The sequence below is a fragment of the Chrysemys picta genome, chromosome 19, assembly GCF_011386835.1.
Source record: "Chrysemys picta bellii isolate R12L10 chromosome 19, ASM1138683v2, whole genome shotgun sequence".
Classification (NCBI taxonomy): domain Eukaryota; kingdom Metazoa; phylum Chordata; order Testudines; family Emydidae; genus Chrysemys; species Chrysemys picta.
The window spans coordinates 6715422-6728481 of record NC_088809.1 but is presented as its reverse complement, the minus strand read 5'-3'; the positions used below and the strand labels follow the sequence as shown (position 1 = coordinate 6728481).

At 43.0% G+C, this 13060-nt stretch overlaps 2 protein-coding genes across 4 annotated transcripts in view; one reads left to right on the top strand and one right to left on the bottom strand.

Moving 5' to 3' along the window:
* The window catches only part of ZNHIT3 (zinc finger HIT-type containing 3), a 64357-nt gene that overhangs the window by 41214 nt on the left and 10083 nt on the right, over positions 1-13060 (bottom strand). The gene's annotated exons all lie outside the window — the stretch shown is intronic.
* CA4 (carbonic anhydrase 4) overlaps positions 1-13060 on the top strand; it is a 30333-nt gene that overhangs the window by 13468 nt on the left and 3805 nt on the right. The window contains exons 2-7 of the mRNA XM_008178820.4: positions 3227-3280; positions 4399-4569; positions 8709-8860; positions 9621-9713; positions 10298-10361; positions 11276-11439. Coding sequence (XP_008177042.2) covers positions 3227-3280; positions 4399-4569; positions 8709-8860; positions 9621-9713; positions 10298-10361; positions 11276-11439 — 698 coding nt within the window. The remainder of the gene's footprint in view (positions 1-3226; positions 3281-4398; positions 4570-8708; positions 8861-9620; positions 9714-10297; positions 10362-11275; positions 11440-13060) is intronic.

The following is a 13060-nucleotide window of genomic DNA, read 5'->3' as shown; positions in this document are numbered from 1 at the left end:
ACCAAGGTTGCTCTCAAGGTGCAGTAGTTCTTTTCCAGCAGTTCCTACGGCCACTGCAGCGTGCTTGAGTTCCCTGCACTATGCAACTCCGGTGCAGTAATTGTTAAAGCACATGCTGAGCTACTGTGCTAGCTGGAGATGCCAAAAATATTTTGGCTGCCATTCATCTCTGCAACGGTAATGAATATTACAAAACAGGATTGTCAAACGCCATGCAGGTTGACTTGCCCAGCGTCTGCTAGACATTTATTAAGTTTCTTCTGATTAAGCTAGCCAGCCGTCCCATCCCATACTTATCGCATCACATTTTACCGTCTCATAATATAGAAGGTTATCAAATGTGGAGGTGTGGCAATTCTTTCAACAGAGATGGGCCTGAATCAAAACCCGAGGTACAATCCGTTTGGAGAAAGCCAGAGCTAAACATGTTGGGGCTCTATACGTTTTTAAATGTTTGGTAGAACTGGTCAAAAATTTTGCATGCAGAAAGTCTTCCTGCCAAAAAATTAAGATTTAGTTAAAACCCCAATTTTTTCATGAAAAATGTCAATGCAAAATATTATTATAAAAACTCTAATTAAAATGTAAAATTTATTCTTCTTATAACATGAATACCGGTATTTTTTTTTTTTTTTTACTTAATTAGTTTAGCTGTGACATTCTGAATAAATTTCCCAGACCTGAAGGAGAGCTCTGCGTAAGCTTGGAAGTTTGTCTCTCTCACCAACAGAAGTTGGCCCAATAAAAGATATTACCTTCCCCACCCTTGTCTGTCTAATATCCTGGGACCGACATGGCTGCAGCAACACTGCATTCATCCCCTGTCATCTATATCCCTTAGTTTTCACACCTTTTTAAAAATCCCACAAACCGGCATGGCCCTCCTTGCTGTCTGCCATCTCTGACAGAAGCAAGAAGTCTGACCAGCTCTGCACGATTGTCATGTGTTGCAAGCACAGGATGCACAATGCTCCAGTATGTGCACAGCCATAATATAGAGATGGCATGGCATTTACCAGGTAAAATCATGGTTTTTACCACCTTGGGAAAAACTAGTGAGTCCCAGTTTAAGGAATTTTCTATTTTAAAAACTGTTCCATTAATGCATGCCACATTATACTTAGATTTAGTTACATATTAAAATTGTGGTTACATAAGACACAGATTAGATTCATAGATTAATTTAGGGTTGTACAAATAAAAAATAAAACTGCAGTGAGGGTACTACTAATGTATGTAATGATAATATTGAACATCAGAATGTATATATTTTGGTTTGGTATTTTCTAAAGGAAGTTATATGGCATGATTCATATTTCAGTTTTCAATATTATATAAACAAAAGTCAAAAACATTTGATGATGTGAAAGACAATAATGCAGAGTTGTACGCTTGAAGCATTAAGCAAGCAGAAGCAAACAAACAGAGTTTCAGCTACCAGTCCAGGTCTGTTTGGCCATGCTGCATTGCATAGCAGAAGACCAACTTCATCCTATGCTTGTTGGACACTGATGCAATTATTTTTCCCTTTTTCCCGGTTTAAAAATGTATTTACCAGCGATCTGTCCTAAACTAGATTTTCCTGGGAACCCTGTCATAAGAAAAACCAAATCAGCAGGGAACATGGGATTTCTTGGAGGACAGTGTATTTGAAGCTGTGGTTGTCCTTAATGTCTGCCCTCAATGTTGGGGCAGGGGGAATGGTGAAGGAGGTGCTATACTGAGTTCTGCAGGGACTGCAAAGGGGAACAAGCCCGAGGTTCACAAGAGTTTGCAACATCCTCATTTGCTGATGGAGAAGCTCCATTATGTCCTTGCGCATCTTTCTCTGCTTTTCCTGCTGGCATTCCTGGGCCTTTCTCCTGTCCGTTCTTTCCTTCTCCAGGCTGTCTGCGATGTTCACCCTCCAGGCCCTTTGCACGCGGTGTCATGCAGCACTAGCTTGCAGGATCTCACTGAATGTCATCCCAAGACCTCTTCTTTCTCCTCCTTATCTGGCTCAGGCGGTCCACAGGTGTGGAGACAAATTTAAGTGTAGACAACAACCAGGTCAACACACAGCAGCTTGTGTTGACCTAACTTTGCGGCACAGAGCCTGAGAGAGCAATAATAAGATGCTCCAGAGGGAAACTCTTGGGCATACTGAGTGAGATCAAATTCAGCTGAGCTGGAATGAGGAGTGTGCTTTATCTCTTAAGAAAATTCCTTATTCCACCATATCCTCTTTCAAGACTTTTTTTTTTTTTTTTTTTTTAAAGATTCCATCCCTGTTAGGTTGAGATGATATGAGGTTTCTTGTACACAAGAACAAAGGACATTACATGAAATTAATGGGTGGCAAATTCAAAACTGATAAAAAGAAATACATTTTCCTCACAATACATAGTCAGACTGTGGAACGCCTTGCCACATGAAGTCACTGAAGCCAAGAATTTAGCAAGATTCAAAAAGGGATTGGACATTTACACAAGAATATCCAGATTTATAATAGTTAATCCTAACACAGGGTTTGAAAGGGATATTAAACCACACGTTTCAGGGTTGAAGCCATCTGTATCAGAGACCAGGATCAGACCTAATGAAGGGGGGAAATTATCCAACCTCTCCCTGCAGCAGGGTTCTTCCATCTTCCTCTGAAGCATCTAGTATTGGCCACTGTCAGTACGGGACACATGTCTGATCCACTAAAACAATTCCTATATTCTGGTTTTGCATCTTTTAGTAAAAACTAGGCTTGCCAGAGCTTTCAGCCTGATTTGCATTATGACTGGGAAATATTCACTAATGGCTGGGGAATACACTATGGCTGGGGAATATTCATTCTTTGTACAATCAGAACATTTGTGTGTGTCATCAGCCAGGGGTTCTCACATATTCTGGAGAGCGGGACACATTTTAATAGAGAGATTGTCTTGTGGACACCTCCTCCCCACCAGGGACCACCTCTCCTCCCATGCATGATCACTTAACATACTTTTGTCAACTATAGTAGTTTCTTACAGTGGGAAAGTACCTGTGCCCTTTTAGCTTTCTTTTAAAGCAATTTAGCAGCTGGAAATAAGGAGCGGAAGTCAAAGCTGAGTGGTCAGCTAGCTCTCTCCCCAGATCACCATGCCAGAGCCAATGTCTGTATCTGGTATTCTGAAGTTAATCAACGAATCATACAGCTTCTCATTTTAATGCAATTTTGTAAAGTTTGTCTGAAATGTTAATTTCTCTGTTGCAGGTGACAAAGAATGGTGCTACCTATCACAAAAATGGACTCAGTCTGAATGTGCAGGTAATTCTAAGCAGTTTCTTTCTGAAATCATTTTAGTGCTGTGCTGTTTTACAAAGGCCTACTTGTAGCAGTGATACAAATCTTCCCACAACAGTTTCAGATATCACATGCCTCCATTCTAGGGCCAAATTCATTACTACGGTAAACAGGTGCAAGAACATTGATGTCAATATAGTAAATCTGATTGATTGTATGTCACCAGAAAGAGGAAAACCCAGTCCAATTAAGTTAAATGATTATTAGGATATTTAAGAGAAGGGGACAAAGATATGTTAATGACCAATGTTTGTTCTGGCTACCAATTTTGTTTTGGCTGAAGAAAACGCAGCCAATATAAGAAGAAGTGGATCTGAAGTGCACCTGAAGAAGTGGGTTTTTTACCCACGAAAGCTTATGCCCAAATAAATCTGTTAGTCTTTAAGGTGCCACTGGACTCCTCGTTGTTTTCCTGCCAATATAAAAGGAACTTACAACATACCCAAAGATAACCATCCCAGCAGGTTACAGGCACCAGGCATGCAAGTCCTTAAAAATACTTGAGGCCTACATTAAGAAAAGTCTTTGTATTTGGACTGGAATTGTACCCTTTGTTTTCCTTCAGCACAGCGATGTAACAGCCAGCTGTACCACATTCGCTCCTTTGCTCCTACGCTAGTCAGAGCGTCTAGTCTCACCTAGGCTGAGATGTAACATACTGGGAATAAAACTCAGGCGTTCCTGGCTCCTCGTGCTGTCTTCAGCAAACACTAGAACATGGATCTGCATCCCTCCTTTTTAAATACATTCCAAGATACACGTTACAAATTTTTACTGTTTATGATCAATTAGCTAAGTCCGACACAGGCATGCTTCCCATTTAATAGGGCATTGTTACACACTTCATCTGATTACATTTTCCAGTTGCACCAATCAGTCGTTGTTGGGCACATTTCACTGTTTTGCATTTTTAAATATTTTGTAACATATCAAGGAACCTCCCTATAAAACTCTGCCAACCTCTGAAGCAAATTTTCCCAACCTCTGAAGCGAATGTAGATCTACCAAGGGGTAGTTTGGCCTTACTGGGATGAAGTCACATTGTCCTTCAATTAAAGCCATTTTTCCTTCCTTTTAAACAGAGCCCGGTGTCTGGGATACAGTGAATGAGGAGTGTGGAAAAAAGGAACAGTCACCTATCAATATTGTCACCAACAAAGTGAAGTACAAAGAGGACCTGAAACCATTTACTTTTGAAGGCTATAATACCAATCAGTCCTCCCCTTGGCGCATAGAAAATAATGGGCATACGGGTAAGTTATGGCAATGAATGGGGTTTACCTATTTTGCTGTGTTTTATTAGCTCCTTAATTGCTATCAGAAACATTTTCAGTGTTGAGATTATTTTCTTCACACACTGAAGTTAATTGGCCAGAGCTGATTAATTAGCTATTTACTGATTCAGCTTTAATGTTCTTCCAGGCTGTCTATCGGGAAGAAATATTACTGGGGATACTCTGTGGCAGTACTGTGTTGCGTCAGGTTATTAAGTCTACAAAAACTGTTTGTATTTTTTTTTTAAACACTTAGTGGTGATTTAACCCTCATATTGGACCCAAAATCACCCAACTATTTCTCTATTGGGATCTTGGAGACACCTGGTATGTCAAAATTGGGGGTGGGGAAAATTGGAAATTGGAGGATACATTTAAAGCTGGTTTTATTGTAACCAGTGAACTATACAACTATGTATATACAAATTAAAACTTTCCTAGATTCAGATACAGTACTTGTGGTCTAACGGACCCTATGATCAAACACATTTTAAAGAAAGCTACACAATAGTGTCAGGGTCTAACTGACCCCATGTTTGAACAATGAAACTAGATAGCAACAACAATCATATAAAAGGCACAGATACAGCAAAGTAGCAACTAAATGGTCAAATACTTGGAACAAATAGAGCAAAAATAGGTGACAGGTTCTGAACATACAACGTTTTTACACTTCACACATTTCTGACGTATTTTTCTGTCTCGTTCTCTGGACCAGATGTAACATCTTGTAACATCTTCCCCATTTGGCTCTGGATCAGTACCCAGCACACACAGATGCTGCTACTCTAGAAGCCTAAAGCCAGGCTGCATCGCTCCTATCTTTGCACCAGTGGTTTCACCATTCCTGTACCCAGGTCCCTGGGAAACATCCATCTCTGACTCAGAGGTTTATTGTGCCATGTGCAATTCAACAAAATCAAAACCATATATGCATTCCGAAATGCAACATGTGTGTGCAATGCAACTTTGAGTCTTTGCCCCAGTAACAGCATCTGTCGAGTGTGGGCTTGCCAGAAAATGTATCTGACAATTGTGGCTTCCCCAGAAACTTTTCCTAGCAAGTGCAGGCTTCCCAGAAAATCAGTTTGATGGTACTATCTTCAAAGAAACTCAATTTGCTCTACAAATGTTATGTGATGATACATGAGGCAAATGTTATCTGGGGGCTCACAGACCAACAGACCAATTTGGTGCATTTTTTTTTTTTGAAAAACAAAAAACACAAACTGTGATGATAAAAACAATGACTTAGGATTCATATAATAACTGCTGCCTCAAAGTAAAAATCATCTGATGCTGGAATACCTGCATAATTAATTTGGGGCCCTAATACCTTTTAAGTGACTGTTTTCGCTATGCTAAAACCACAACAGATATGTAGACAAAACCAATGCTAACAGGTTGTCCTCATCATAGCTTGAGAATACTTAGAGAAAAAAGAAGCTATGGCTTGCCTATCATGTTTTATTCAAATTTTTGTATGTGTTTAGACCCCTCCCCCCAAGACCTTGGAAGTGCAATACTTTCATTTTCCCCACTAACACTGAGATGTCTAATTGACCCCAATGACCCTCTCAGTGACTTTTTTGCTGCACAAAAACCACAACAGGTAGGATGATAAAACCAATGCAGAAAGATTGACCTCCTCCTACTTTGACAATAATGTATGAAGAGGTACAGGCCTGGCATAAAAATTTGTATTTATATTTCTGTGCATCCATTTTTGTCAGAGACCCCAAAGCATAAGGAGAGTTGAAAAAACTGGACTGTTGTCAAGAGAACCGGCTGCTTGACAGCCAGGCCCCTAAATCTAAATGGCCCCATAGAAAAGTGCTCCCCTGGAGACAGCTGAAATTAAAAAAAGCAGATGGATTGGGTAATGAGATTTTGGTTTTGAAATTCAATATTTAGGCCGACTGTCCACATTAGTGGAAAATCAGAAGAAGTTTGTAAGAAAAAACAAAGTTAATAGCCTTTTTGGTACAATATACAATTGTGGAATCTTCAAAGCCTGGCTGATGCTCATAGAAGTGTCTTTGTATAAAAAATAAATGCTCATAGAAACCGCTTAGAACTTTAATTCCCCGACATGCAAAAGGGGGGTTTGCAGCGGGGGGAGCAAAACTCCCGCTGGTGCAATGAGAAGAAGATTGGATGCAATTATTATTTTTAGATTTCAATAGCACCTAAATGCTCCGAGATTGGAGCCTCATTGTGCTAGGTGTCTTTCATACACATAGTAAGAGTCACGGCCCACAAGACCTGACAGTCTAAACCAGGTCTGCACAACTCGTAAAGCGGAGAGGGCCATATTACTCCAAAGAAAACAGCTGAGGGCCGAAACCCCCCGGCCCCGCTGAACCCCACCCCCCAGCACCGCCCAGCCCCCCTGAAACACAACAACCCCGCCCCACAGAAACAACCCCCCCAGCGCCACTGAAACACTCCCCCCAGTGCCGCCTGCCCCACAGAAACAAATCCTCCTTCCCCTGCGGGCCACACAGTGAGCCCACCTACTCACCCCCTGCGGGCCGCACAAAGAGCCCACACGGGCCGCATGTTGTGCAGGCCTGGCCTAAACAGACCAAAGAAATGTTACTAATCCATTTTACAGACAGGGAAGTGAGGAACACAGCTAGGAAATGACTCATCTAAGGACATGCAGCCAATCTTTGGGAGCTGGGTATTGAACTCATATCTCCCAAGTCCCAATCCAGGGCCTTATCTACTAGACCAGCCTTCTTCTCAGAGGTCCTAATTCCATCTCCCAGAGAGCACAAAGACTGCCATTTTCAAATGCATCACAAATCTGTCAATCAGAGAAAGGTTAAGGGAAATTATCACTAGAAAATATTTTTATTCTTCCCGGAGATAGGTTTTATTCTCCTTTTAATAACGGACCCAAACTCTGCTCTTACACAGGCTTCGCTTACCTAGTTTTACTCTATAGCATTGGTTTTAACCTTTTTTCATTTGCAGACCCCTTAAAAAATTTCGAGTGGAGGTGCAGACCCTTTTGGAAATCTTAGACATAGTCTGCAGACCCCCAGGAGCTCACAAACCACAGGTTGAAAACCACAGCTCTATAGTTAGACTGGTGTAAAGTGAAAGTGAGTCCTACAGTTGAGACATGTAACAGTGTCTTTAACTATAAACTCTGCAAGACTCTCAAAGCAAATAAATACTGCAGTACACACAATAGGAGACAAAAATAGAAACCAACAAATAAACCTCTTGGGACCAAGTTCACCTTCTAGAATGCAACTCTGTACATTTAAAAGGAAAAATCCCTGTTCCAACATCTCCTTTCTAGATAACAGAGGAAGAAACCTAGTGTGTTTGTCTTAAAAGTGAGAGAAGCATAGGCTCTTGCTTCCCTCCTGGCAACAAACCAGTCACTTAGACGCTCCCAGCAAGGAAGAGATTGTCTGTTAACCTTACACTGCATTGAAAAGCTAGTATTGATTTATTTAAACATTAAATTGATGAGAACAATTGATTAAAAGAAAGGCCGATGAAGATGCTACCACCAAAGCTCATTTAATTGGCTTTCACCAAAATAAATACAACTTCCATAGATTGCAGTACACAATTCTCTTCCGTTACGTAGTATTTTTCATCCATAGGTCTCCCCTTTACAAAGAGAGGTAAGTATCATTATCACCATTTTACAGATGAGAGAACTGAGGTACGGAGAGGTTAATAGCCTGAGCTGTAGAAGTGTGATGCACCTAGAGTTGCCATAGACTTCAACTGGAGCCACAGGTGCTCAGTACTTTGGCAAATTAGGCCCTAAGCAACTAGCACAAGGTCATTAGGAAATCAAACTCTCAAGTATCTGAACTACTCCTGTGCCCTGGATATAGGGATTGGACTGTTCCCCGTTTTAATCACATTTGAACCAGTACTCGGGAGTGTTCAGAGTCAGATCTGGATCTGAAGTTCTAGGTCACTCAATATAAAGGGCTGAGCCAAAGCATTGAATCCAAAACCCAGTGAATTTCTGGGAAACCCTGGTTCCAGAGCTTTCGCAACCAATGCCCCTTGCTAGTTTCAATTATTCTTAAAATAAAAAGAAAACAATTATTTGGCTCTTAACTACTTGTTTCTACCAGTTAAAGTATCTCTTAGCGGGTCAGCAAAGATTGGAGGTGGAGGTCTTCGAAATAAATACAATGCGATCGAGTTTCACTTCCACTGGGGCACAAGCAAAGGATTCAGCCCTGGATCGGAACACAGCATAGATGGAGAGAGATACGCTATGGAGGTAGGTGAGATTCTCTCTCTGTTAACGCAGCCAGGTCCAAGAACTCTGGCTTCTTAACCTAATGTTGAATGAAATAAACCAACAGATTCTTTTGCAAGACTCCAGGAGGGGAATTAAAGAACTGAGAATTTGTTTGTTGAGCCCTGTGCAGAACACAGATGAAAAACAATCAGGAGCTGGAAGTTTTGCATGGCAAAGGCCAATGAGGACAGGCAGTAAAACCCAGGATTATTTAGCCTTCAGAGGAGGCAGTAGCAGTTCAGGCTATGAAGCCTGTATCTCCCAGTTTCACACTTGCTTATTCAGACACTTCTGTTGTGACCGTGCAGCGACAGGTATCAATTCCTCCAATAGCAGAGAGGGCAAATCCAACCTCTGTAGACAAACCAGGTGGGCTTGATGCAGGAGGGTCCCAAGCGAGTTGGTGGGAGGAAATCACCCTCCACCTCAGGTCATGGAGTAACAGTGGAACCACTGCAGATCCAGGGCGGCAGTAGCCCATAAGCTCCTCTTTTACAGGGGCGGAGGGAGGGGAGGGCGGAACTGCCTTTGGGTACATGTCTTTGCAAATTCACCAGCCCCATATTGTCCACAGTGCCTCTCGCCAGCTGCGGGCAGGGAGTGGCCCTGCCCCACCTCCACAGTAGAACAGCAGTGGCTTCTCCACACCCAGGGCACAGGGAAGGGGCCAGGACTGGCCAACAATAAATGGCTATAAAGAAAAGGGAGTAATAATGGACCGTTAATGCCTGTATTACAGCTTCATATAGTCCACAGGAAAGAGGGTTTCTCCACTACAGAGCAGGCAGTGACTGATAAAGAAGGTCTGGCCGTGCTGGGGTTCTTTATAAAGGTAAGTTGCCAGGGTTTTTTTTAAATTAGCCACCTAAGAGTGGCACCTACCAAAGCTTGGCCCAAGTTGCAAGGTTTGGCTATAGAACTGGCCAGAAGCCAAAGTTCCCCAATGTTTTCAGGGGTCCAGATCAACCATTTAAGTCTGGCCTCACCTCTAGTGCTTAGTAAATGTCTGCACTGCGATCAGAGAGACGTGACTGCAACACAGCATCTGAGCTAGCTTTGATTTTGCTAGCTTGAATAACAATACCAGTGATACCACAAGGAGCACAGGCTACAGAAGCCCACCCGTCCCTGGGTATGGACTCACGCACCAAGCCCATCCTATTGCAACTTCACTGCTATTGTTATTCGAGCTGGTTAGATCAAAGCTAGTTTGGGAATGTCTACACATGCAGCAGTCACACTTCTGACTGTAGAGTAGACATAGCCGCAGTGACTTTGCTATGTTCAGCTAATTGATTTTTGTTCTGCTTTCTTTCCCACTTCTTTTCTGTTTCATTAATAATTAAATTAAAAGTTACATGAGGGGCAAATGTCTGAGGAAATGGGTACATTTTCTGACTCAAAATATTGTTTCAGACCGGTGCAAAAAATGAAAACTATGAACCTCTAATAGAGATGTTAAATGAAGTTGCTCTCAAAGGTAAGGAGCTTGGATTTATCATCGGGCAATTTGAATTTATTTATCAAGATAATCATTATACGTAGGATATATAAAGCGGCCAGTCCTTCTCCTGGTACTCAAGTGAGATCCGCGTTTGAATTCACAGATAGGAGCATCAAGCCTAAGGTCCGCTCTACACAACAGACCTATATCGGTATAACTACATCACTCAGGGATATGAAAAATCCACGACCTACCCCCCCATGTCAACAGCGCTGCATCGGCAGGAGAGCTTCTCCTGCCAACATTGCTACTGACTCTTGGGAGGTGGATTAACTAAGCTGATGGGAGAGCTCTCTCTGTCGGCTTAGAGCATCTTGATTAAAGCACTCTACAGGTGCAGCAGCGTTTTAAGCGTAGACTTGCCCTCAATTCAGAAGAAACTTTGAAGTGATTTTAAGCGAGGAAGCAGGGTATGGAGAGCTTAGACACAAGCAGGGGCAGCTCTATGTTTTTTGCTGCCCCGAGCACGGCAGTCAGGCGGGCTTCGGCTGCGGGCGGTCCGCGGGTGATCTGCCAGTCCTGTAGCTTCGGCGTACCCGCCGCTGAATTGGCGCCGAAACTGCGGGACCGGTGGACCTCCCGCAGGCATGTCGCCAAAGGCCGCCTGACTGCCGCCCTCACAGCGACCGGCAGGCGGCCCCCTACGGCTTGCCGCCCAAAGCACGCGCTTGCTGCGCTGGTGCCTGGAGTTGCCCCTGCACACAAGGTGTCCGTGCTGTATAGCTGTGCTCTGCAGGGGCTCTTGAGACGGGCAGGCGCAGTAGCCCCCGCCTCCCCCACAACCAGCGATGGGGGACTATGAGGTAGTAGAAGCCAGAGTTGAAGGGAGCTGTAAAAGTGAGCCTGTAACCATGCCCATTCCAACTGATGTTTTTCCATTGTTTTCCTAGGGTCTCAAAAAAATATGACATCTTTGCCCCTGGAATCGCTCATTCCAGCTAAAGTGAATCTCACACGTTATTATCGGTACAATGGCTCACTGACCACGCCCAACTGCAACCAGGCTGTCGTCTGGACAATATTTCAGGAGCCAATCATACTGAAGGAAAGTCAGGTAATTCCTCGAGTTATAGACTGAAAGGAGCAGTGATAGGGTGACCAGATGTCCCGATTTTATTGGGACAGTCCCGATTTTTGGGTCTTTTTTTTAATATAGGCTCCTATTACCCCCCCCCCATCCCGATTTTTCACATTTGCTATCTGGTCACCCTAAGCAGTGAGGTCATTTGGTCTGTCTCACTCCCACTCCCCACCTTCTTTTCTTCCCTCCCACATATGCTCTCTCACATACAAAGTCCAATGTAGGATTGTCCCCTTCTCCATTACCTTCTGCCGTCCAATCTTAAGAGACTCCAAATCAATGTCACCACAACAGATCATACACTGCCCAGTATGTTTGCCATCTGTCCCACCACTCATTTTGGTGAAAAAACAAAACTCAGAATCCTTCCCCACTCCAAAAAAAGGGGATGGGCATATACTATATCTTATATGGCATTTTGCATACAAGGATCTCAGAAAAAGAAGAACAGGAGTACTTGTGGCATACCTTCTTCGGATGCATAAGTGGGCTGTAGTCCACGAAAGCTTATGCTCTAATAAATTTGTTAGTCTCTAAGGTGCCACAAGTACTCCTGTTCTTTTTGTGGATACAGACTGACACGGCTGCTACTCTGAAAAAAGGATCTCAGAGCAATTCTCAAAGGAATGTCAGTATCATTGCCATTTTAAAAGTGGGGAAACTAAAGCACATTGTAATTAAGTGACTTGCCAAAGGCCACACAGTGAATCAGTGGCAGAAGTGGGAACCAAATTCAGATGAATGCTAGTTCAGTGCTCTATCCAATGCCCCATAGTGCCTCTAAATGAGGGTCTGAATCATCCTCTAACTTCAGATGTTTTGGAATGTGTCGCTGAATTGTTTCTGAGAACTAAATAATGGGTGACTGGCCTTTTTCCTCTAGCCCCGTTTAGAATTTTATTTTAATAGAACAGAATATTTTTAAAATTATATCTTTGCATCCATCAAGTCATAAACACCATTCTGTCCTGCTTCAACTTCAACCTGAAATAATTTATTTCTGCTTTCTATAAAGCAAGGAGTCATGGGGGTACTTACCACTATAATACCTTATAGAGGCAGGGTGGTCCAGTGATCATGATCTGTTGGCGCTCCCATCTCAGCTCTACCATGAACTCATTGAGTAGGCTTGGACAAGTCACAACCCTTCTGGGTCAGTTCCTTATCCGCAAACAATGACCATTATGTCCACAGTGTGATACCCCATCAGACTGAGTCCGTAAGCTTAATGAAAGTTGCTCAGTGTTTGCTGAGAACCCAACACCCAGCCAGATGTGAAACAGTGCAATGGGGGAAATGAGAAATTGGGAGTATGCCTCACAGCTGGCAGTTGCTGGCTAAATTCCTGCTGCAAGTAGCCAGGAGTTAGGTTCTAGAGAAGAGCCAGAGGAGGTGGGGCATGTAATCTTGATCCCTGCGAGTTGTGTCACAGGGGCCTTTGTTTTGTTTGTTAATGGAGATATCCTATCTCCTAGAACTGGAAGGGACCTTGAAAGGTCATCGAGTCCAGCCCCCTGCCTCCACTAGCAGGACCAAGTACTGATTTTGCCTCGGATCCCTAAGTGGCCCCCTCAAGGATTGAACTCACAACCCT